At 36.6% G+C, this 24,778-nt stretch overlaps 2 protein-coding genes across 2 annotated transcripts in view; one reads left to right on the top strand and one right to left on the bottom strand.

Moving 5' to 3' along the window:
• Window positions 1-13,768, bottom strand: part of Art1 (arginine methyltransferase 1) — a 28,082-nt gene extending 14,314 nt beyond the window's left edge. Inside the window, exons 1-3 of the mRNA XM_083118972.1 lie at window positions 13,641-13,768; window positions 2,262-2,489; window positions 924-1,397 (exon numbers count right to left, since the gene is read on the bottom strand). Of these exons, the coding sequence (XP_082975098.1) occupies window positions 924-1,397; window positions 2,262-2,489; window positions 13,641-13,706 (768 nt within the window). The 5' untranslated portion in view covers window positions 13,707-13,768. The remainder of the gene's footprint in view (window positions 1-923; window positions 1,398-2,261; window positions 2,490-13,640) is intronic.
• An 811-nt stretch (window positions 13,769-14,579) lies between these two features.
• On the top strand, window positions 14,580-20,115 carry Cog2 (conserved oligomeric Golgi complex subunit 2). Its single transcript, XM_083118971.1, has one exon. It carries the CDS (start codon window positions 14,717-14,719, stop codon window positions 16,868-16,870), a length of 2,154 nt encoding a protein of 717 aa, XP_082975097.1. The 5' UTR covers window positions 14,580-14,716; the 3' UTR covers window positions 16,871-20,115.
• Window positions 20,116-24,778: the final 4,663 nt, after the last annotated feature.

Raw genomic sequence — 24,778 nt, 5'->3', positions numbered from 1 at the left:
AAAGGCATGCGCCATGTTGGAGAAATGGCTGCCCCAGGAGAACTAAAGACAATATTTTTTAAATCTAGAAATATGTTCAAATGTATGTACTAAAAATGAAAATTTTCTAAAATGGTAGGCGACAACTATTGGATAATTTGGAATGGAATGACCCAGTACCATCAGTTCAAACATGGTCCTACATACAAGACTGATTCAGATCAGCAAACTTCAACAATGCCGATTATAGAAGACAAAGTGATCGTTGGATGAACTGATTCACAATCCTCAACAAGTTGAAAAGAACATCTGGATGGAAAAAAATTTGCCAATGACAAGCAGGTGAAAAGAGCAGTTCGACAATGACTACAAAATCAAGGGAGGAGATTTCTATGACTGATTTTTGCAAGTTCTCTGCATGCACTGAAAGGCTAATTCAGACTCAACCTACAGTTTAAAGTGGGATTCTAACCACTATGTGCTTCCACCAGGTATCAAACCCAGAACCCTTGATTACAAGGTGACAGCATCAGAAATACTCCACCAGAGAGGCACCATGGGTAGTCTTGTGTACAGACAAATGTTTACAGCAACTACACTATCCCAGGAATCTCTGGAGCAAGGTCATGTATAACCGTAGAGAAGTGAAGAAAGCCTGCGAAGCAGTACATGCTCCTGCAAAGGTTGATAACCTCAGTCATCCCCCCCCCCATGCAATCCCTTTCCCTTGCACATGTTCGTTGGCTGAGCCTTCAAGGTGGTACTTTCACAGAAGTTTGCTTTCATTCGCTCACTCCAAATTCCTGGGTCAGAGAATAGGGGAGTATGTGAAAAAAATAGTGCAATATGCACATTCTACTTTAGTATCACATCAATAAATCTTGGGTGTAACTTATTTTTTGAATCCCCTTGTACCCGGCACTTTAAAAATAGTCAATACTCACCTGTTTAGGATCCACTACATCTACCAATGGTTCACTGATGGCAACTTTCCTAATAGAGCTCATGTCAAAACCATAAACATCATCCCACCAGTTTATTTTCTCATCTTTGTACTGCCGATCTTCAATGGCACAGACAAAGAGAGTTGCTCTGTCTGGGAACATAAGGCCATCTGCCTTGAGCCACTTGTCTCGAGCATATAGCACAGTGTCCAACATGGATTCGTAAAATAAGCAGTACCCCATCCATTCGGAGATGATGATGTCCACTTGTTGAATGTCAGATGGAAGCTCTACTTCTTCGACTTTTCCTTTTATAATAGAAATTATGTCACTCATGTTATTACTTTCTACAATCTGCTTTGCATATTCCACAATGTTGGAGCATTCAATACCGATGACTCGGGAAGCTCCTGCCTTGGCAGCAAACATGGACAAAATTCCAGTACCACACCCAATGTCCAAGACCACTTTTCCCTGTAAAGAAAACAAGTCTCAGATGAAATTATGTAAAACAAGAGCCTGGATTTTTATTTTAAAAAAATATTTAAAGAAAGTGTCCATTCTAGCAAGACAAGAATAATAATGCCAGGTTTTTAAAGAAAACTTTTCAATTTCTTTATTAAAAACTGACACTATCTGATGTGCAATAGATCACGGAGGCCAAGGTCTGCCGAACAGCTCTTCATTATACATTTAATAAGTGGTCCATGCATCTGGGCCATTAGCTTCTGTTATCTGTTCTTTTCTAAAGTGGAGTCCTTCCACTTGAAGTAGCACCTCAATTTCCCTCATGATCCTGAGCCAACACAAAGTTGGTACAAAAATTATTTGTAGGAAATTTACTGCTTTAATTAGAATGCACTTCTTTCAAGAGATTTGGACTGTGTTCACGACCCTGTTATGGTAGCATATAAATCACCAAAACATACACATATAGTGGAATGCAATATCAATATACAACTTATTCAGCAAGAGCCATTATTTCTACTGGAGCCATAGTGGTTTAGTTGGTTCGGCATCAGACTGCCACATGAAAGACCTAGGTATGATTCCCAGGGCTAGTGATCTAAGGTTGGAATTTTACCAGCCTTGTCCCTGCCTAAAGCAGCTCACGGCCTCAAACAACTTCAAATGGGTACCTACAGGCAACCCTGGAGGGGGGTGGGGGGTTATATTGCCAGTGTGGTGCTGATCACATCACCTCCAACATGTGCATCATGCCCTACTGATTCAAGTGTGGACCAAATACTCACAATGATCACTGTATTGCAAGTTGATGTGATTGCTTATCACAGACAGACTTGACACAAGCATGTGAGTATTAACTCCTAATCTTACCTTAAATAAGTGCTTATTGTGGTACATTGAATTCCTGTAGGTCAGGGTTCGTACTTCATCCTTCAACATTTCTTCATGTATACCAAAATGTGCGTATGAATCAAAGTAGTAGTCTCTTGATGTCATATCATCTACATTAACATCATCCTTGCCAGGTGCAACATTGTTTACATCTTTTCGTGGGGAAAGAGCTTCAGTGGTTACCTCCATTTTCTCCATTTTGCTATCCTGAAAAGAAGCACAATAAGTGAATGGTAGATCCCATTGTAGAAAATAACTCATATTAAGCATGTATTTTACTACCGGCTGTAAGTTGTCAAACACATAAATATTGCTTTGGCACGTGCACTTTTAACAAATACATATTCTTTTTAATTATTCAATTTCATTGAGACAAATACCTTCAATGCCTTAAAGATTTCATAACACATCATGAAAAACATTCTTCCATAGAAATAAACATCTGAAATAAATTGATGGGATAATGAACATCACAAGAAAAAATGTTTTCAAACTAATGGACAGGTATCACTTTATTACCAATTCCACACACAAAAGAAACTTTTAGATTCTGTGATCTAGAATCAATGCTTTTATAGTCTTACTTACAACAATGAACCCAGTTTGAGTTTTAGATTAAACCCTAACTGGTGAAATGTTACACCTACAAGATATAAAATGTATGCAGTTTGTTGCTTATTGCCAGCTTGTGCTTGCTAATTTAGTTCTATTTCCCACCCTTAGTTTCACAAGATTAATGCAATTTGTGCACTCATGGATGCACCTATATATTTAAAACTGTCACTGGGGGTCTCTCATCATCAGTAACATAATAGTGACTTTATTGTTAACATAGTAATTACCATGTCCAGTTACCACTTCTGTCAATTTCAGAAAGAGGGGGGGGGGGATAATAGATTTGGAAATACCATATTGGGGACGTTAAGAGCAATTTAGTGACTGATAGTGACATGGCTGAAAACTGTAATTTCAATATATAATAAATAATTAGTATTTGTAATATCTTTTAAGTGAGTGACTGAAAATATCAGCAGCATCTTTTGAGGCAATATGTGATCATTTGTATAATATTTAATTGACCCCTGATTTTTCCAATATGTTCAGAATGTTTAAAGATTTTTGCAAGTTTTATAGGAGCATTTGGAAGTCTAGAAATGATTGTGAAAGTTAACTTGAAACTTTGCAACATTTCACAGCTAGCAGCTGCTACTTGCTTACTGTCCTATGTCACACAGGATACAGCCATATTTTCATAAGACATTTGAATAGGTGTCATGCTTAAGATAGATATCAGAAACATTTAGGAATCAATCTAAAGCCATGAAAATAGTCCAGTCCAGGTCACGCCACCCACCTAGTGTTTCCAATAAGCAAAAATTTCAACTTTCAATAATAATTCCAAAAAAATGTTAGCAAATAGTACTTAATGTAAAAAACATTCAGGTATTTTTTAAATTGAAATTTGACTACACAGAAAAAGAACATGTTTCCATGAAATTCACAAGGAAAATTAGTTTCTTTTAACTTCTGTAAAAAAAAACAATGGAATCAGTGACAGAAGAGGGTTGGAAAAAATAGTGAAACATTCTCAAGGTTCAGAGATGCTTATATACAGGGTGTCTCACCTACTAACTGAGACCACAAATTTTTTTTAAATGAAACAATGTGAAAAATTGAGTTGCGCATGAATGTACCCATGTCAGGGGCTCACAATGGGAAATTATGCACAATCCAGAAAATTAAAAAAATCTCTTTCAACTCAAAGTTACGTTTCTTTAATGGAACATATGTGTTTCTAGCTAACTGAAAACTAGAGGTACAATTCGTGAGAACAGAATTGGTTTCACTTTCTGAAACAAAATTACGAGATCCAGCATAGAAAATGCACTCACAAATCATCAGTAACGTCTTATCTGATGAAACTGTGCAACTTCAGCAGATGTTCAAAGTGACCACCGGTTCCATCAATACACTTGTAGACTGAACAAGCGAGCGTTGAACAGATTGCAGGTTTTTGCATATGTAAATCCAAATGTGCAAGCAGAATATAGTTCTGCTGAGAAGGGTTCCATTCCAAGACAACTGCACACTTGCAAGGAAACCTTTATTTAATGTGTAATATACAGACAAAATAATACATCCATTAGCAGGTATAGACTTGATCGGTTGCAATCACTGTGCAGAGTAACTTGGATCTGCAGATTCGCCAACTGAGAGCTCTATTGTGCTGAAGAATCGATGAAGCTCAAGAGCGAGTCGAGGAGACAGAATATGTTGCAAAGTGCATGGAATCAGTGACACCAGTGTTGCACATCCCACTATTTTAAGCCTATTTTTCTCGTGATTCATTGCTAATCGTTCTATACAGCGGCGAGAATGGCTGAATTGAGGTCTCCTGTTCAGTGCCCCACTTTGTTCGAGTGTTCTTTTGAGCATCATCTGAAGGAAAAAGCTCTTCAAAGTCAAACAAGTTGTTTTAAATACATATTCCTCCTTAAGGCAAAAAGATCAAAATAAAACAGGGCATGACGTGATTTGCCATCAATGTGCGCACGCACGAACTGTGTCTCGGGTGTTGAATGATTTGCGATTGAGTTTAGGAGGAGGAAACGATTGTTTGTTGTTGTTGTTTGACAACAAATGAATCTCCACGGTATTAAAATATAACGCCGAGAAAAGAAACATGTTAAATTATTTGGACAAAGCGTGCATACATTGATCCAAGCATGTGAGCGTGCAAAACTACCGCCAGGGCTGAAGCAACCGACAGGTGAGGGGAGGCTTCTTGTTTCACCCACTGGCAGTAATGAAGGCTTTGTTGAAAATGCATATTTACTGTTCCGTGCAAAGAAAGGGAAGGGTGATTATCACCAAGAAATGGACAGACCAACATTTGGCACCTGGTTTAGTGAAGTGATTCTTGTGAAAGCAGCAACCAAAATTTTCATAAATTTCTTTCTAAACTAGAAACAATAACTCTGTTATTAAGTTCAAGAGGGGCCTGTCGTTTACTTTTACCTTTGTTTTTTTTCTTTTATGCATGCTCGACATATACACACATGCCCTTATGTTTCGAAGATATTTCAGAAAGTACTATAAAAATTGTATGGTTCAGGAGACAAAAAGCAAAAATGCGTTCCGCTTGACATGCAAGTACAGGTTTTAATGTGTTAAGATGTTGGCAATACTGCAGATTCTCTCATTGTCTGCGACACGAAGAGCTCGGAGGTTCAAGCAAGAAAGTCATGGATTATTCTGAGCTCCTTTCTCATGCGGATGAATACATAAAACCTGCTGCAAACTAACCTGGTACGAGGCTTACACATGCTGCAGTAATATATTCTCTAGTGTCCTTGGGTTTTCCTGATAGACTATCTTTCACTGTGCCCCAGAGAAAGTAGTCTAATGGTGTCAAGTCGGAGGACCGAGTTGGCCATTCCCCAGGAACACCCCATCCTATCCACGGATTTGGTAACTTGGCATCCACAACTTCTCTGGAAACACGCGTGAAGTGTGCATGGCACCCATCATGCTGGAACCACATTGATAGATGGGTTTCCAATGCCACATCCAGAGGTGTTCACCCTCCAGAGGGCGACTCTCGTGAAGGCAGACCTCGCCCTCACCCTCCGGAAGACTTGAGGGTGAGGGTGGTGGACGGTGACTGCAATGTCGGAGGGTGATGGCGACTCCGACGACAGAGGGTGAGGGCAGTGGAGGGCAAAGGCGACTCTGACATCAGAGGGTGAGGGCAGTGGAGGGCGAGGGCGACTGCAATGTAGGAGGGTGAGGGCAGTGGAGGGAGAGGGCGACTGTGATGTCGGAGGGTGAGGGCGGTGGAGGGCAAGGGTGACAGCGATCTCAGGGTGAGGGCATGTGGAGGGTGGGGGTTATGGCAGGGGCAGATGCTGATACTGAAATTGTATGATTATTATCCTGTAGTTTATGGTTATTACAAGCATAAGAAAACAGTTTTTCTTTGTGACGTTTCAGGAGAATACACGCTCCCTTCATCAGACAATTATTTTCATTTTGACTAAAGATACAGTTATAACAATGGTTAGTAATTTTTTAAACAAAAAGAATCCGTTATATAATGGATGTTGTCATGTTATATTGTTGTAATATAGCAACTTAACTATGAAAAGAAGTAGTCTGTTTTATTTTTATTTGATATATATATATATATATATATATATATATATATATATATATATATATATATATATATTATATATATATATATATTTTTTTGATCACATTTTTTATTTAAAATTATGAATCCCGAATATCATCAGGTAATTCAAATTCATCATTGTTTTCAAAGTCTCTTGATGTTTACTGTTACATTAAATTTTAAAGATTGTGGCTTACTCCAGTTGTGAAAAAGAGAACTCCATACTGGATCTATGTTACCATTTTCATTATTTAATTTATTCCAGTGTTCTTCTGCAATGAACGAAGCTTCCGAGACATTAAACTCTGAGTTTCCTGTTAATCTTTTTAAAACCCTTCTCTTGGATGATATGAGTTGACAAACCTGTTCTTGGGTTTAAATTTATAATGTCCATGCAATCTTATTTCTTATGCTTGTAATAACCGTAAACTACAGGAAAATAATTCTACAATGAAAGCAATGCATACATACAAGAAAAACAAACTGTATGTATGAGTGCCCTTACAATGTTGTTAACCCCCTCTCTTGTGTGTATGGGGGTGGGGGAGCTAGTTCTTCCCCTCATCCTTCAACTAGCATGGGTTAAAAATCGGTCCAATTGAACGAATTGCATTAACAATATGCATAATTCACATAATAAGCAACTATAAAATATGCTGCAATTTAACCAAATATATGACTACAAACATAAGAGAATAAAAAGCATCACACGAGCCTCCCCAATGTCGTAGTAGTAACATTATTCCTATTATCCCATCTGAGCATATAGCAACAAACAATATTCATCCCATAATATTCACAAACTGTCGTGGAATAGGTTTTTGGAATATTCGTATGCAAAGAAATGAATGTGGATGGCCAAGTGAACTAAGTATTTTCGTCATTGAAGTCACCAAAGCGATTTAATCTACAACTTATAACGCAAAGTATATTCCTCATTAATTTCATTCCATGCATTAAAAGTTAGAGTATCAACTACTTTTTAAAATGTGTATTTTTCCCAATAAATTTAAAGAAAACAATATAAGATATAAGGGCATGCTTTCAATCTAATAATTAATAAGAACAATTCATGGACATCAGCAGGACTTTTATTTTGGTGGGGGAGAGGGGTGTAAATGAGGCATATTCCTCCACAACAGTGTCGCCCCCTTGAAAGAAACACTCTGTAGATATAAAGTTATCATGTCCCTGCAATACCCTTTTAATAATATACACAAACGACTGTGACTGAAAGAAAAGGATGTGTGTGAACTGATTTGGTGTCTTAAGTCCACTTTATTCACAGTAAGACTAATCGGAACTGGACCTACAGTTTAAAGTTGGATCCGAACCACTATATGTACCTCCACCAGGTATCGAACCAGGGACCCCTTGATTAGAAGGCAACAATGCTACCACTGCGCCATCGAGATGTCTGAATGTGTGTAAAATAACTTTTTGGTTGACCTTCATTTTCCAGGGATGCACCCCATTACTGCTATTGAATTCTTATAAGAACTTCTATGCACTGTAAAAATGGATTGTTTTCTTTAAATTCTAATCTTGCCGCTGTGAAGCAACAAAAAATATATTTTTAAAAGTGTGTAGTGCGAACACAAAACCTATCCAGAACTGCAATACTTAGTACAATACACAAAAGAAAGGATTTACTAAAAGTTTCATCAAATGTTTCTCAGGCATTAGAAACTGGAACTCTTTAAAGAATAAGCAAATATATTTTTTAAAGAAGCAAAGCCCTCAATTTTCTATATGCAGTTTACAATATTTTCTTGAACTACACATTCCCTATCACAATTACTTTCACAAAAACTGAATCTGTATTGTATGAATTGCACTTGTATTTGGAGTTTTAACACAACATACAATTAAGAACCTTGAATGAATTGAAATATGGAAAATAACGATGGGTTAGTTCCCGTTATTAAAGAGTATTATATAAAGTTTAGATATCCGTTCATTATTCTCTGTACATTATCCTTTTTTAGACGTAGAGGAGGTCTAAATATGCGCGAAGGTTTAAATATGGGTTTTGAGTTATCAAGACTCCCGGGTGCTGCAGCCTGACAGAGGCTATTGGAACTGGTTATCTGTCAAGGACAAAGGTTGCGGTGCAAATTCGCAAGAGAAAGTGGTGGTTAGTTTCGGCCTTGGATGCTGTTATAGAATTGTGACCTCCGAAAACTTTTTGGAGGTATATTTTAACTCAAGAGTTTTCTGAATTCTCATCTGCATTGCTTCTTTCTCTGTCTCGCGAGCATTGTTGGTAAGAATAGTCTCCTCTTTTGTTTATTCAGACAGCCCCTTCGTTGTTTTCGGTTTACATTTTATAACTACTTTCTTAAAGTCTTAATACATAATCAGGGTGGCGACAGACCTGGAAAACTGGGAAAAGGCAGGGAATTTTGTCTTGATTTTGTTGAACCAACTGAAGGAACATTGAAACAAATAGGCTTCATTGATACATATGTACTACAGCAGAGCAATGCAGCTTCACTTTCAAATTAGGATCAATGACTTCTCTACTGTATGCGAAAATAGTGGTGTTACGTCAATACCTAACATTCTACACTCAATATGACAAGTATTTAATAAGTTATAACTTATTGTGACATTACATGAGTTAATAATGTTTTCGGTTAAACATAGATTTTGAAAAAATGCAGAAATAAAATATGGGGTGTGTAAGCACCACCTTGCACCAGCCCTGCTCTCTAAGGAAATAAATGCGACTAAATACGCAGGAAAATTTAGCATAAAAATCTTAGAATGTACTTTCAAAGTAGGATGTTCCTCCTGGCTTCTTCATTATATGCAAGATTTCTGAAAAACTTTGTCTGTAAAGGTTTCCAATGATTATCTTACTTTGTTTATATGTCCGTTCTGCAGGCACGTAGAGCACCATTACTTAGGATGCTGCTCCTCAATGGCATTCACAATGAATACAAAAACCAAATAACTTCCACAATACACTAGCGAAGACTAAAGCAACCACATACGTACAGTTATTGACACTTCCGCATTGTAACAGTTTCACTGAAAGTTAACGAGATTATTACAACCAAGAAGTGTCTGTGACTGTATTACAACCAAGAAGTGTCTGTGACTGTACAATGTGCGAAGTGTCTACTGAGCAACTTAGAAGTAAGGCAACCCTGAAGGGCCAGGGGAGTGGAGGAGGCAAAGGGAAGCTCTGACCTTGACTAACCTATTTTTGTCGAGAGAGCAATAACAAAAGCATTTAGACATTTTAATGCGAAGAGCCTGAAAATCCCCTTTATATCCCACATGAAATATCATGCACAGTAAACTAATTTGCATGTAGGAGGCTTTGAAAGTGTACTTAAGTACTTTCTCCTGTAAATTTGAAGAAATCAGTCACCCCTATACTATAATGATACCTTCCTTTCTTCGCTTACGGAACACACAATATGGCAGGCACATCTTGACTCATTTGTGGATATGCAGCGTTTCAACCTTCTACACCGAAAAATACATACTATTGTTCGGACAGATTTCTTCATTTCTACAGAAGAAACTACTTACCCTAATAAGTTACTGTAGTATTGTCTAACATCGGGAAGGTTTTTTTTTATTTTTTTATGAAAGTAATTTCAATTTTGCACATTACGAGTACTTGTTTGAGTTGTCTCGCTTGCATATGACACAGTATGGCACGTACAGCTTCGTAGATAATCGCACGTCATGCTTGTGTTTTCTTCATGTTCATTGGATTTGAACAGTCTGTTTGCAACGAGAGTTAGAACCATGACGTGTCCTGGATGCAGGGGCGCCGACTTTGCAAAATTATTGGGGGGGAAGGGGTTCTGATCACTGAAATAAATTAATGAATGACTCACTCTCTCCCTTTTTTTAAGTTTTGGCCTCTGTGTTCAGAATCTCATAAAAGCCCATGAATTCTTCAAAAATATCAAAATTTTTGTTCACAGTTGGAATACAAAATATTAATTGTCCACAGATGTGTGTCACAAATTTCGTCAACCATAATAGCAAAATATTCCCGAATTTTAATATTTGCTACCACGGAGTGCAAAACAGATCTCCCTAATATATCAATGATCTCATTCTGAAATGTCATGTGCAAGCCATTTGCAGCCCAAACGTCCCATCCACTACCCTCATTCATGCACATAGTCTTTTGAAACTCTTTTTAGTAAAAATTTTAACAATACTAATAATTACATACTTAGTATATAGTAATAAGTCGTGTGTTTTGCTGTCTCTGGTCATAGCCCCCCACCCCCCAAAAGTTGATGGTTTAGCGGTCTCAGCCTCCAAATTGATGGTCTAGAACATTTCAAATATGTACTTAAAGTTAAGTTCATGTGGCACAATTCAGAGTAAACTTTACAAGAGAAGCAAAATAATACATTAGATCCTCTTAAGCAAAATTATTAGGGGGATCTGCCCCATATCATTAACATTGGGGGGGGGGGGGCTCGAGCCCCCACCCCCAAGCCCCATGGAATCCACACCTATGACTGGATGTGTGGTGCAGTTTGTACCGGGTGCGGAAGATCCAGTGGATTTCTTAATTGAACACTGGATCGTGAAGAAAGGAATGTCAAAATGTGGCAGTAAATGTAAGCTACTCATTAGAAGGAATGGGCTGTGGGTGTATGCCTAATATGACATTGGATGAGTGGTGAAATTCAGGTAAGTTTTCCGTATCCTGGAAATGGATGTCTTCAAATGTAAAAGTTTGGGGTGAAGCAGAGGCGGGGCCGCAATAGCGGTTGGGGGCCTGAGGACAATTACCCAGGGGCAGAGCCTGGAATTGGTGGGAAATTTAGACTCAAAAATTTCAAACGAAAAAAAGTTTCTTAAATTTCCCACTTACGGATAGCGCCACGAAAGATTACAATTTTCTTCATTAAACAACGTGAAAAGTGGTTATCAAAGAGAAAAAAAAAGAAAAAAAATAGATCGGAGGAGTTTTGTTCATGGGCATTTTTGGGTTCCGAAGGTTGAAACACTGTATAACAATTGTGCAATTATGTAGGAAGGTGGATGTGCCATATTGTGTCTGAGGCAAGCGGAAATGCTACTGGTAATGTGAAAAATTGCAATTACTTTCATCAAAACAATGTCAATACACCTTCAGGTATGTTCCACGAAGCAGATACGTAATTACGAATGAAAAAAATTGACAAAAGACAAGCACGACGCTCGATTATGTAGGAAGGTGTACACCTACTACTATGTATTTAAAGTTAAGTTCATGCGGCACAATTCAGAGTAAACTTTACAAGAGAAGCAAAATAATACATTAGATCCTCTTAAGCAAAATTATTCGGTGGATCTGCCCATACAGTTAACATTGGACTACTAATGTGTCTCAGGCAAGCGAAAAGACCTACGAGAAAGAGGTACTGGTAATGTGAAAATTAATTTAGGTAATTATGTGATATCGCCCGAACACCTCTCACTCCTTTATTTCGTTAATTTTAGCATTAATACTTAGCTATTCTGCATTGCGGAAGATTCTTTAAGGTGAAGTGATAACATAGTATAGGGGTGACAGATTTCTTCAAATTTACAGGAGAAAGTACTTACGCAAATCATTTTCTGTAGCGTTGTGGAAGTTCGTGAATGTAGTTTTGATCCATTTTAATGTGAATACATGTTTTCTGCGAAAATCTCTGTCCGACATGCTGTTTCTGCACGAGAGCACAATGTTCCCCGTAGTCAGTGTTTTAAACTTACCGCGTTTTCACTAGAACATGACGTGTCAAGTATTTTTAATTTTTTTATATTTTTTAACTATGCTTGCCTAACCTAACTTAACCTAACGAAAAATGGTATTTGGGGCTAAAGTCAATGGTTTGTGAGGTATTAGCATAATTTCAAATCCAGACACGAAAGTAGGTATTTTCTGGTGAACAAGGTTGCAGCAACACTGCATGAATCGACAAAACACTCTCAACGTGCTCTGAACCAGTACGCTATCATCCGCCATAATGTGTTACAGAATCGAAATAACAAGTAACAGTAAGTACTCGTAAATGTAACAAATAGACATTATCTTAGTTTGAAATGCATTATTTCAGCTTAGGAAAAGTTCCGCATTCCAAAATAGTACGTTAGCTGTGTAAAAAAGTGTGAAATATATGATTTATAGGTGTCACCCCCATACTATAATAGTACCTGCTTGGGTAACAGACAATATGGCGTGCACTAGTCATGGATCATCGCACGTCGTGCTTGTGTTTTGTCGATTTGGAGTGGGTATGCAGTGTCTCAACCTTCTTAGCCGAAAAATACCTACTTTCGTGTTCATTATGTCATCACAAACCATTGACGGATAGCCCCACAAACCATTGACTGATACCCCCACGAACCATTGACTGATACCCCCACGAACCATTGGCGGAAATAACTTTTTATGTAAGGAACTTTCATTTTCTATAAAGCGACATTATGCCGTTGTTTCCATTATGCTCACCTGCAGATGGCGCGAGCGTCGAAAGTCACGCGATCTCGCCCGTGTGGTGGCAGTATTCGGAAACACTAATACTGATGAACACACGTGTATATATGCGCATGCTGGAAATTCCATTAATAAAGAACACAGCATCCGGTTTACGAAAAAACAATCTTTGTATGTTACAGAGCGGAAAATAAAGAAAACCGGTCGCAATAAAGGGGATAAATATGCAACGCGGTTGCAAAAAGAAATACAACAAAAAGAAATACAATCACAAACTTCAAAAAATTGCTGAGACTACAATTTTCTAGTTCATATCTCTGAAAAAGTAATACGTATTACCTTGCACGTTGTAATCGTAACTTGTAAATCTTTCACATTTCTTGTGTCGATTACGTCCTGCAAGTTTTCTGAAACATTGTAAATAACAATGGGAACCGCAATGCCGGTAACTAGCCGTACAGTCTCAATTACAATGAGAAAATTATACCGTGAATTACACCAAGAAACAGCAGAATATATAGGTTATAACGAATAATAAATTCATTAGTATAAATAGTTACGACCTTCGATCTAACACAATACTTGTGAACTTACGGACCGCATGGGCAAAGACAAAAACCGTCAGTGCGATTCTAAAAATTTCGCTAACATAAGATTAGTTGTTTCAATAAAAACCTAAAAAGAGTTTCTATTCACATAAACATATCTAATTTTATGCATATTAACTTACCACCAACGGTACGTCATCTACACTACCATCATACGTTGCCAATGTATCTACCGCGTTTGCCGCCATGTTGAAGAGAATAACGAGGAATGAGCACGTTGTGCGCAAGTCGAGCCAGCCACAAGTCAATGAACACAATTAATTGTACGAAGGATGTTTCTTTTTAAAAATTTAATTACTAATTTAACTATGTTTTGCGAAATTTGTTATATTTTACTTATTTCAAATAAATATTCTATTGTAATACATTGTATGGAATAGAAATTTATCGACAGTTCATATGAACATCGACTACTGTTTCGATATACGCAACACGGCAACTTGCGCTTGTAACCTTCACACAAAAAGTTGCTTGCACCAACATGAAACACAAACAAAAGAGCAGTTCTAACCTGACCTGATTAACATGCTTCGACATATAGCAAAAAAAATACCTGGTCTTAGTTTTTATGTGAAAAATGGAAATGTAAGTAGGTTTGAGAGGCCAGATTTGCTGATGATATTGAATTTGTGGTGTATTGTGTATTCTGTGCTCCACATTGGTGTGAATAAATCTGCTGCTTAATCCTGTAATCGTTTGAAGTTGTATTATATTAATTCCTTCTAGCACAGAGAAATGTATTCTAGTTAATACTTCCTGCTTCTAGGAATGCAACTTTTAATTGAATAGTTGATATTTTTTCACCAAAAGATTCTAAACAGGGGGTTCGAGATACTCTGGAATGGAAAGTCAGATCTTACGATTCATCCTGCTGCCACCACACCAACCATCGATCATGGATATTACAATCAAAATTGTTGTATGCGGTTCTATATAATTTGAATCATTTTAGTGGTGGAGTTAATTACGTTGAAGCTCTGTTGAACGGAAAAGAACTGACTCTTTTTAGTGATTGTTATTTTACTTCGTGTTAGCCGCGTGGCAAGGGACAACTATCAAGACAGTGATTGATATGCGTGTCGAATGTGTTCTGTTACAGTTCCGTTCAGTGTTGTTTGTTTTTGAAGGCTGTCGTGAAGGAAGGATTACATTGAATCATTTCTTTCTTTTTTCATGTTGAAAATTAACACAAGAGACCATGTCTTCGGAAGGAGTTGATTATACACTACCTGCTGGCCCAATTGATTTGTGTTTTGATAAAAATGAATTTATAAAGAACGATTTTTCAGTAGATCAATTTCTTCAGGACCACAGAAGGAAAGCTAATCTTGAAATAATGAGAGACAATTTGGGCATTTATCTTAAGGTGCTTCGATCTGCTATGATCGAACTCATCAACAGGGACTATGCAGATTTCGTAAACTTATCTAGCAATTTAATTGGTTTAGATAAGGCCATTAGTCGCATTCAGATACCATTAGGTCAGCTCAAGGAAGAGGTTCTACAGGTGAAGTTAAATCTGGACGAAGCTATTCATGAATTGTCATGTTGCTTGAAGGAAAGAAACGAGTTGCGTGTGAAGAAAACGAGTCTACAAAACTTAGTTCGTGTGTTATGCTTCCTTCAAAAACTAGAAGTTCTTTTAGAAGTGAAAGTTGAAAATGAAACTGATAATCCAGATCCTGACCTTGTGGAAAGAGCTGCGTCCGAATACAATCAACTACAGTTCTGTGTTACTAAATGTGAAGCTGAGTTGACTGACAATTTAAAACGACGAGTGGTGCTTATAAAAGAACTTCTAACCTCGAGCTTGGATAAAATGTTTCTGAAAAGTTTGCAAGAAGAGAATGCAGATGACGTTGTCCGTTGCCTTCGCATTTATATTTTGTTAGATAAAATATCGGATGCAGAATACTTATACAGAAAACAAATTGTAGGTCCATATATGCATGATGTCATCAGTGAAGTTTCCCTTCAGTCTGACCCAAGAAATTTAAAAGGAGTGTATAGTCAAATATTAGCTTTCCTGGACATACACATGAAAACCCTAATGCAGTTGACTACTAGAGGAATAAAATTGCCTACAGTGAAAGGCTTCAATTTTCTGGTAAATAGTTTTTGGTCTGAAGTAGAACAGAGATTGGAAACATATCTACCATCTATATATGCTCCTGGGAACCCAGATGTTTTTTATCAGAGATATTCAGAAACATTGGAGTTTCTTGCAGAGTTAGAGAGACATTGTGGGACACAATTTGGAGTTACGATGCTACGTAAACATCCACAGTATGAAAGTTTTCTTCAGAGGTGGAATTTGCCTGTGTATTTCCAAATACGATTCCAGGAAATTGGTGGAATGCTGGAAGGAATGCTTGCCTTAAGTCCCACAGCTATGATTTCCAAGACCCTTGAAAGTGAATCAGAATTTTATTGTCTTGCATCTAGTACCACATGGGAATGCCTGATAAAGTGCTGGTCAACAGGGGTGTTTCTGGAACAACTGTTACATAGGTTTTGGAAATTATGTCTACAATTAATTGCGAGATATCACACTTGGGTGGGTGAAATATTAATTCAAGATTGGCCTGTAGAATCCATTCCAACAGATGTGTCATCTATCAGTTCTCCTACAGATAGTTTTCAAGAAGTGAAAGAAGATAACTTATCAAAGTTAGACTGCATGGTACGTGTGTATGTGGACATAGAAATTTTTTTATCAAAATTGCCCCAGTTTCTGGAGTATGTTTTCATGAAAATAGGACATGCACCCACACAAGTGAAGGATTTGTTGAGTTCTAGTTTAGATGAGTCAAAGTCAATGTTATTAACACAGATTCCCACAGTGACAGACATAATAGTTATGGAAGTGTGTATTGGAAGCCTTATGCACTTGAGACAAGTAAGTGACATTCCACGTTTATTTAGACGCACTAATCGTGAAATGCCAACAAAACCTTGCCCATATGTAAAAGCTATAATGGGTTCCCCTTTGAATTTCTATGAAGTGCAGAAATGTGTCATAAGTAATGATTTACTACTGCAGTGGATGATTAAAATATTCTCTGCCATTACCAAGCACTATTTAACTAGTGTAAATGATGTATTGACCTCTGTACAAAAAACAGAAGAAAGTTTGCGCCGGCTAAAGAAAATCAGGGACAAATCTGTTGGCACTTCAAGTGAAGGTAAAGGGGCTGGGGATGATGACAAAATTCGACAACAGTTGTTATTAGATGTTCAGAACTATTGCACTGATGTTGAAAGTATTGGGGTGAAGAGGGATGAAGTTGAAGATTTAGAAAATCTCCTGAAACTGGTTGAAAATGCATGTAACAGAGATGCAAGTAGATAAATGCCATTTATTTGTTTTGTACACTTGGCTTCAAACTTCTTATGAATGAACAGAAGATTGTACATGATATTTGTAGGAGAGGTTATACATTTTTTGGGGCATTGGGAATATGATTCACAAAGGCTTGATTGGAGTATGAAATTGAAGAAATGAACTTTATACATTCAGCATAATTTCTGTACCTGAAATTTTTCATAATGTAGAGCATAGTACTAAAATTATTAGATTCATGCTATGACACAAATCATAAGAGGAGAGAGATGAGGAATGGGTATGTTAAAATAAGACTAACAGAATAAGTAGTCCTAGGTTCAAATGTTTTCAAAAGTGCACTTTCACAGTGGATGAGATGAAGGTTCTGCCTATGTTAAGTGGTTGAATGACAATTCCAGGTGGGAGAAGGGAGTTTCCTGAGCCTTAGGGTTAGGTAAAGATGTTGTATGGATCAGCACAGTGGCAATGAAATGGGTGAGGGCTTAGTGCAAATTATCCTAGTTGGGGAATCCCCTTTTGCTTCAAGCACTGTCTTTGCTACTGTTGATCAGAAATAGCTTAAGTTTTTTTCCCCTTCCCATAAGGATAGTTTATACTCTATTCAGTTTAACTTAATGTGACAATTATTTCTTGTGACCATAAAATTTAATATAATGTAATTGTTTTCTGTGTATTAAGAAAACTTTTTTGTTTGCGAGTACTTGTGCATTGTACATTTTGGAAATGATTTCGGAGGTTAAAACTAGAAGACAGGGAACAGTGGCAATGGGATTCAATGTACTTACCACATGCAGTCCAATGAGATTCTATTTGACAAGCCTTTGCCCTCAGCATGCTTTATGCCTTGTAGTTACAGTCAGTGTGGGCCTCATTCATTGAATATTTAAAGAGACACTGATGGAATATCCACATAGTTTTAATTTTTAATATTCATGCTGTTTAGATTAACTGTTGTGATACCAATATCAAGTAAAAAATTATATATAATTTATTGCTATTGGATTTACAGTTTTAGTTAACAATATAAATTGCCAGATGTTACTTTGGACATTTTCATGAGTTGTAAATAAACAGTCAAGTCTCTTTGTACAAATAATTTCTTGTTAGTCCAGGGGCATATGTAATCCCGTGGGTTTTTGAATGAGCGGAATAAATGACCACCGGTGATACGTTGCTAGTGTGGTACACAATCATGTACTACCAGGTGTTTTGCCCGAAATTGTGCCATTTGGCCTGTGTGATGTCATAAATCTAAGATGGCTTCCACTTTGTGCACTAACAAAGAAAATGTATCATAACTCCTTCAAGAGTGGTTTTCGCCAAAATTTTATACATATATAGTTTGTTCAGAATAGAAAAAGGAACAAAATTGATTCTTACAGTTTTTTCATATCTCACACTGTTATGGAGATATATCCAGTGAAACTATTTTTTGTCTTTTTCTGAAAGTTCTATACATATGGAGACATTAACAATTAAAAACAAGCATATCTCCTAAACTTCAATGGGAGTCATTTTGACCATTTATAAGTTTATTGGGTTTTTGCACGAAGGGAAGATATGTGTATGGAAGATGCCTTCGTGTGAAGGCATACAATCATGTATTACTACAGGTGTTTTGCTGGAAAATGTGTCAGAGACCATACATGACATCCGAAATCCAAGAACTATGGAGATCCTGCACATAAAATACTATTCATATCCTGTAAGAATCAGTTTTGTTCCTTTTCCATTCTGAACAAAAAATGTATATAAATTTTATTGTCAAAAACCACTCTTGAAGGAGACATGATCTATTTTCTTTGTTAGTGCATGAAGCAGCATCCATCTTGGATGTATGACATCACACAGGCCATATGCCACAATTGCAGACAAAACACCTGGTATTTCATGATTGTGTACCACACTAGCAACGTATTACCGGTAGTCATATATTCACTTCATTCAGAAACCCACGGACTATAGAAATATTTACATATGGCCCTGGACTATGTTGAACTTTTCTTAAATTAAAATGTTGATTATGCAAATGTATATCTACTTCTTCCTCTTGAAAAGCTTATATAAGTTTTGTATTTGTGTTGTTTTGTTGCATATTACATCTATTACCTTCTTACATCAATATACTAGCAATGACAATGAGAATGCATATTTGAAAGATTTAATGAATTTCATTCCTTAATAGGACTGTCTGTAACCCAGCATATATAGTCACCACTATATCAGATATCAGTATATTAAACATATTTATACCACATTAAGGTTGCAAGCATTACACATGTGGAATGATTAACTGCTTGTCTTACAAATTAATTTCCAAAATTCGGTCCCAAATTTTGGATTTTTTTAAATCCATTTCTTTGTTCTATATTGTATGCTCGTTACTAAGAATACATATTTTACCTGAAATATAGCTAAGAAGATGGAATATCTATACATATAAAACTTATGTTTTATTATCCCGAGTTAACTCCAGCCACACACACACACACACATGGATAATGTATGATAATGTATTTTGACAACTCATGTATATTGTACTGCCTCCAAATATTGTATATATGAAATGAAAATATAAACAATTCAGTTCACTCACTTATAAACATTATGTATATATATATACAGGGTGTAATTTTAATGGCACCCACGGACCACAGGAATGTATACAGGACATCAAAACAAACAACTTTTCTCCATAACAATTTTCTTCTTTGTGTGTAGTTTCGGCACTACAGTTGTTCAAAAATGTCCATTTTGCTGCCTGAATGCTGGCAAGCCAACACAACACTTGATGGCATCTGTGACATCGTTTCCTGCAGTGAAACAGCACCCAGCAGTGTTGCAGGGAACACACAAATTTTGTGAAGAATGAGAGACTACCAACCACATTATGAGCTGTAAAACAAAGGGAGGAATGCATCCAGTAGATCGAACATCCAGGGTAACGCAGCCAGAAGCCTAGCAGTGATCCCAGGAAGAGGGGGAATTGAACCAATGAAACGAAAAATGGTAGAAAAACAACGTATTCAAAGGGAAGTGGTAATATCGGATTTTCCCTCTTAGCCTACATGTCTAATATTTGCAAGGTTTGTGTATTCATTTGTCCTGATACATGCGTTGTGGTATTGTGGTGCTGACAATGGAAGTATCCTAGGTTCACGTTGTTACTGTATGGCTGAAACATGTACAACAGCCGTTACAATCTAATGATGAATCAGCAGTGAATACATTTCCATGTTCACAGTTGCAAACTATTAAATGTGTATCTGGTGTGTAGATAAACACAGTCTTCGGAGAGCTTGTTTTATTACTACTTATATCCCCGTATTTTCAAATGCCGCATAATGCCCTGAATATTTACCTTTGGAATTTTGAGTTCTGTCATTTTTTATTTTGACAACTGTTTAGTGTGTCATTTCAGAAGGATGACTAAAGTCTAGATGTCAACTTGGCAACGAGTTTTGCAAATATAGGGTCTACCAATTTGAATGTCAGATCTTAAAAATTAGGTAGAATGAGAACCACAAGTGATTATGTAATGACTAGAGCCCGGAAGTTCAGGCATTTATTTTCGTTAAAATAGGCAGGCAAAAAGGCATTTATAATGTGAAAAATAGGCACTAAAAATGAAAAAAGGCACAATAAACCGAAAAAAGGCACATTTGGAAGTCGCTTACTATAATTTCTGGCAAAATGTTAAAATCTACATTGGGAAGAGCATTTTAATTTTCACCAAATTCACGTACGTCACCATGTAACTTACCACTTAATGTCACACAAAATTTTGGCATGATGACAACTACACGATCCTTTCCCTCCAAAGTGCAGAACTAAACTAAAGATAGAGAACTCAATTTTGGAATCCATGCAAAGGCCCTTGGGCATTAGTGCCGTTTCTTGTCAATAACGTCCTGACAAGGACGCTGGACGTGATGACGTAATTGTGCAGATGTTCTGCAACAGGTTTTCAGCAGTCAATCATGCACAAGGAAATGTTAACCGAATGGCAATATCCTAACTCAGCATGAAATACTTTTCTCCTTCAGCAATGTTGAAACATAAGTAAGGGAAGAAAAATAAATGCCAACAACGTTTTTTGGAAGAAAAATCATTTTTATACACACTTTTTTTTTAAAAAAAGATCCAATTTCATTGGAAAAGGCATTATAATTAAAAATAAGCAGTGGGGTCCCAAATAGGCAAAATGAAAAGGCTTCTAAAACTTCCGAAACAACATAAAAAACTTATATCCAGAAAATTTTTATCAATATATGCAGTAGATAAAAAGAGGCATTTTGCCAAACTTCCGGGCTCTAGTAATGACATACATTTTTTTATTATTTTGAAGAGCAAAAAATGGCATTATGTTTTGAACAATGTGTTGTTCAAATGTCCTCCTCTGCTTCGGTGGGTAGAATGGATTCTGAATGTCCAGTTTTCAAGCATGTCTGCACACATATTGAGTGGTATAGCCTTAATGGTTCGTTCGATGTTCTGTTTCAGGTCACGGACTGTGCATGGCTTAGTCTAATAGACCTTAGATTTGACATAACCCCATAGAAAATAATCCAGGGGGGTTACATCACATGATCTTATTTCTTCTAGTGTTCGAGAATAACATACCTATGTAAGCGTATCAATTAAAATTTGATACACGAGTATTGCAATTAGGGTGTTACCAAAACTAATGATTACAACCATACAGAAATAAAATTTGGTAGGATAATTTATGTTTGTTTATCAACATATTTTTCTTGCGAATAAATATTTCATTATTAATAGACTGATATTAAATCAGTATTTTGAATGAAAAATATATCTCATTGTCTATTTCAAGGTGGTTGTAAACATAAAGGATAAGGTTGGCATTATTGCTTTGTCATTGTAGTGTAAAACGGGTTGCTCATTTTTGCACTCCAAGTTGTGATTTAGACAGTAATTAATGACATTTTGCCATCTCTTACAACAGGATTTGTTCGGGGGGTGGTGCAAACGAGGCATGTTTATCCCCAAAATAGCGATGCAACCAAAAAAAAAGAATATAGCTGTTGGCTGGAATATATTCATATATGTCAGTTAGTTATGTGGATATTAGAATTATTCAGATGCTAATTAAATAAATTACGCAGATATCTATAATCTGCAATATTAAGATATTTATAATCTAGATTATCCATATTTCCATGCAATAGACTTTGTCTTCATGAACCTCCTGCAAAAGTAAGCGTTATTGTAGATTTCTTTTAAGCTGTTACCACATTCAAAATTTACCTCAATGCTGATAAGAAATGTAGCTTTTCGCTACAACTACAGGAATTTTGTAGCTTTGCTACAATTTTTAAAATTTGTGGCTAGATACAGTAGCGTGCTACTTCTGACCACTGAGTATATACATATATAATAAACAAATTTCATTATCCCAAGTATACTCGGGCTAATGAAGGATATACATTTATGTCATCATAATAAATGTAAACATTATATCTTGCCTTTAAATGTTGGACGTATGTTTTTAAAATTTTACATTTTACAGTTCTGATTCTGAAATTATCAGATATTAGATGGGCACAGTGTGGTGAACTCTGGCATTGCAATCTGGGCAGTAGCAACGTGATTCACTGCCTATGAGGGTCACTATTTATATTTTGAGCCTAACAATGAAAAAACAGGAATTTGGCATTGAAAACTGCTTTATTGTTTTTTTGAAGTATTCTCCTTTATGGTCAATACACTTTTGCATTCGTTCGAACCATTTGTCAAAGCAGTTTTTCCAATCTTCTTGAGACACCTCCATAATATGGTTTTTCAACGCATCAACGGCGTCTTCCGCCGACGAAAATCGTTGTCCACGCAATTTATTCTTGACATTCGGGAACGAGAAGAAGTCATTGGGTGCCAAATCAGGACTGTACGGCGGATGACCCATCATTTCGATTTTTTGACTGTTCATAAAGTCGGTTGTTAGACAAGATGTGTGACAGCTGGCATTGTCTTGAAGAATGATCCGACGGCGTTTGTTTGTTTTCCGTATTTGACATAAGACCTCTGGCAAACAAATTGTTGTGTACCATTCAGAGTTGACCGTTCTATGTTCCTCTAAAGGCACAGTTGCCACATGACCAGTTTTCCCGAAAAAACAGGCGACCATTTGTTTCGATGTGCTTCAAGCGCGAACAACTTTTGTTGGATTGGATTCATCTTGAAACACTCATACAGTCGACTGCTGTTTACGTTCCGGCTCATATGCATATATCCATGATTCGTCACCTGTTACAATCTTATATACATCCTTTGAAGCACCACAATTGTATTTATTGAGCATTTGTTTGCACCAATTGACGCGAGCGTCTTTTTGAGTTTTTGTCAAATTGTGTTTGATCCAACGAGAACATACCTTTCTCACAGCTAAATGATCATGTAATATTTTATATATGCTGGTGGAACTAATGCCTATGGTTGCCTCAATCTCACAGAATGTCACATGACGATCTTGCAGTATTAGGTTTTGCACAGCATCAATGTTTTCTTGAACAACAACTGATTTTGGACGACCTTCGCGAATCTCGTCGGTGAGCGAATGGCGGCCACGATTAAATTTGTTATACCAGCGTTTCACAGTGGCAAAGGCTGGGGCTTCATCGCCAAATGTGGAAGTAAGTTGATCAATGCACTCTTGTCTTGATAATCCACGTCGAAAATCGTAAAAAATCATCGCACGAAAATGTTCACGAGTTAATTCCATTTTATTGTTGTCGCGCAATCTCCAAGGCAACATAAACAACACAAATGAAGCTATTGACAAAACATTTGAAGTACGTTATGGTCAGTAATGCAAGACGATTCCGTGCAAACGTCAAATCGCTCCTAACTTCAATCAGTGTTGCCAAGGCTCAAAATATAAATAGTGGCCCTCGTATCTTCTTGCCTTTGGCATCTCTCACTATGCTACACATTCCAAGCATCAAGCTGAGTAAGGTGCTGCTTCCAAGTGGAGATTTATTGTACTTCACGGCAGAGAGACACTCACGAGTTTGTATGAGATAAAAAAATGGAACGAGAAAAATTAGTTTTGCCTGATTATACTTGGGATAATATAAAAATTGCACCTATTACCTGCCCGAACATGAAAGTTAGTTAATATTTTGTCTTAGGTAGGAATTGTTTCTTAATCATAAAAGCAAATGAAAAAATGGATTACTCTTCCACACCACACCAATCCCAACAGCAAAAATAACTACAAAACTCAACAGATTTGTTTTTTTGTGTGCTAAGGACTAATATGAAAGCAAGACACATTGGTTTGATGTCTAAAACGAATTGTTGAGTAAATTACAATTTTTTGTTCTAATTGTGCTTGTATAGAAATAAAATGTCCACATTTAACTTCCTGTAAAATTTTTCACCATTTCAACTAAATCAATTATCTATGATCAATTATTTTCATGCTGTGATTTTTGTAAATACCTATCTGCACATTTGAAAAACTGTTACCACATGTCACTGATAACCACTATGTTAAAAATGTAAATGGCTCATTCCATGTCAAATCGACGGATAAAAATTATTTTTAAACCTTTAGGATTCAGATTTTTTGGTTTAGAGGACAAAAACTGCAAAATATCAGATTTTTTCGGCTCTTAGTTTTTGAGTTATTGACTTCCAAAGAAGCGAAAATCCCAAAATTTAACGACATTTTGAAATCTTTAAACAGCTGTAGATCAAAAACTATTTGATGTAGAGAGCTCAAATTGGTGTCATTCTTTTCTGCTTTTAATGAGCTTTAATTTGAAATGCAACATGACTGTGGTATTTGAATTTTGTAATTTTTAAGAAACTCGAAAAAACTTTTTTTTAAATCTCAAAAACACCATTGTTTATGTTTTTGAAAAAAATATATATTTTTTGAAGACATCA

This window comes from Lepisma saccharinum, chromosome 3, assembly GCF_977018435.1.
Source record: "Lepisma saccharinum chromosome 3, izLepSacc3.1, whole genome shotgun sequence".
Classification (NCBI taxonomy): Eukaryota; Metazoa; Arthropoda; class Insecta; order Zygentoma; family Lepismatidae; genus Lepisma; species Lepisma saccharinum.
This window is presented reverse-complemented; position numbering and strand designations above follow the sequence as displayed.

What these genes read in the sequence shown, in the direction of transcription:
- Cog2 (XM_083118971.1), top strand. Translation starts at nt 14,717, where the DNA reads ATGTCTTCGGAAGGAGTTGATTATACACTACCTGCTGGCCCAATTGAT.